The sequence below is a fragment of the Perognathus longimembris genome, chromosome 13 (genome assembly GCF_023159225.1).
Source record: "Perognathus longimembris pacificus isolate PPM17 chromosome 13, ASM2315922v1, whole genome shotgun sequence".
In the NCBI taxonomy this organism is placed as follows: domain Eukaryota; kingdom Metazoa; phylum Chordata; class Mammalia; order Rodentia; family Heteromyidae; genus Perognathus; species Perognathus longimembris.
In genome coordinates, this window is record NC_063173.1 from 51255873 (window position 1) to 51256826 (window position 954).

General features: G+C 41.6%; 1 protein-coding gene across 1 annotated transcript; it reads left to right on the plus strand.

Annotated features, from left to right (window-relative positions):
- On the plus strand, positions 1 to 954 carry LOC125362551 (olfactory receptor 8H1-like). The gene has a single exon (XM_048361370.1). The coding sequence runs from the start codon at positions 1 to 3 to the stop codon at positions 952 to 954; it is 954 nt and encodes a 317-aa protein (XP_048217327.1).

Sequence of the window (954 nt, forward strand, 5' to 3'; positions counted from 1 at the left end):
ATGCGAACCTGGAATAACACAAATGTGCCCTGGTTTATCCTTGCGGGATTGACAAATTCTGGAGAGATCCAGTTGGTCCTCTCTCTGCTGTTTCTCCTGATTTACCTGGTTACTGTGCTGGGGAATCTAGGTATGATAGTGATAATTTGGCTCGATCACCAGCTTCACACTCCTATGTATTTTTTCCTCACTCACCTTTCCTTCCTTGACCTTTGTTATTCAAATGTCATCACACCTAAAACCTTAGCGAACTTGCTGACTTCCTCCAAAAGCATTTCATTCGTGGGCTGCTTCACGCAGATGTTCTTTTTCGTTCTACTTGTTGCTACAGAATGTTTTCTCCTGGCCTCCATGGCTTATGATCGCTACATTGCAATATGTAACCCTTTGCACTATCCAGTGATTATGTCACCAAGACTCTGCCGAGCCCTACTCAGTGGGTCCTACATGGTTGGCTTTATGGATTCCCTTGTCAATGACCTTTGTGTAAGCAGATTGCATTTCTGCAATTCCAACATAATCCAACACTTTTTCTGTGACACATCCCCAATTTTGATGCTGTCCTGCAATGAAACCTATAGCACTGAGATGATGATAATGTTTCTTGCTGGCTCCACATTCATAGTCTCACTTATCATAATATGTGTGTCTTATGTGTCCATTCTTTCGACTATTCTGAAAATCAGTTCCACTTCAGGAAAGCAAAAAGCCTTTTCCACCTGTGCCTCCCATATATTGGGAGTTACTGTTTTTTATGGCAGCATGATCTTTACTTATTTAAAACCCAAGAAGTCCTACTCCCTGGGAAAGGACCAAGTGGCTTCTGTATTTTACACTATTGTGATCCCCATGCTGAATCCACTCATTTATAGTCTGAGAAACAAGGAAGTCAAAAATGCTTTCAATCGGGTCATGCAGAAGAAGGAGAGTTTCAGGAGATTAAAATTACTGTGA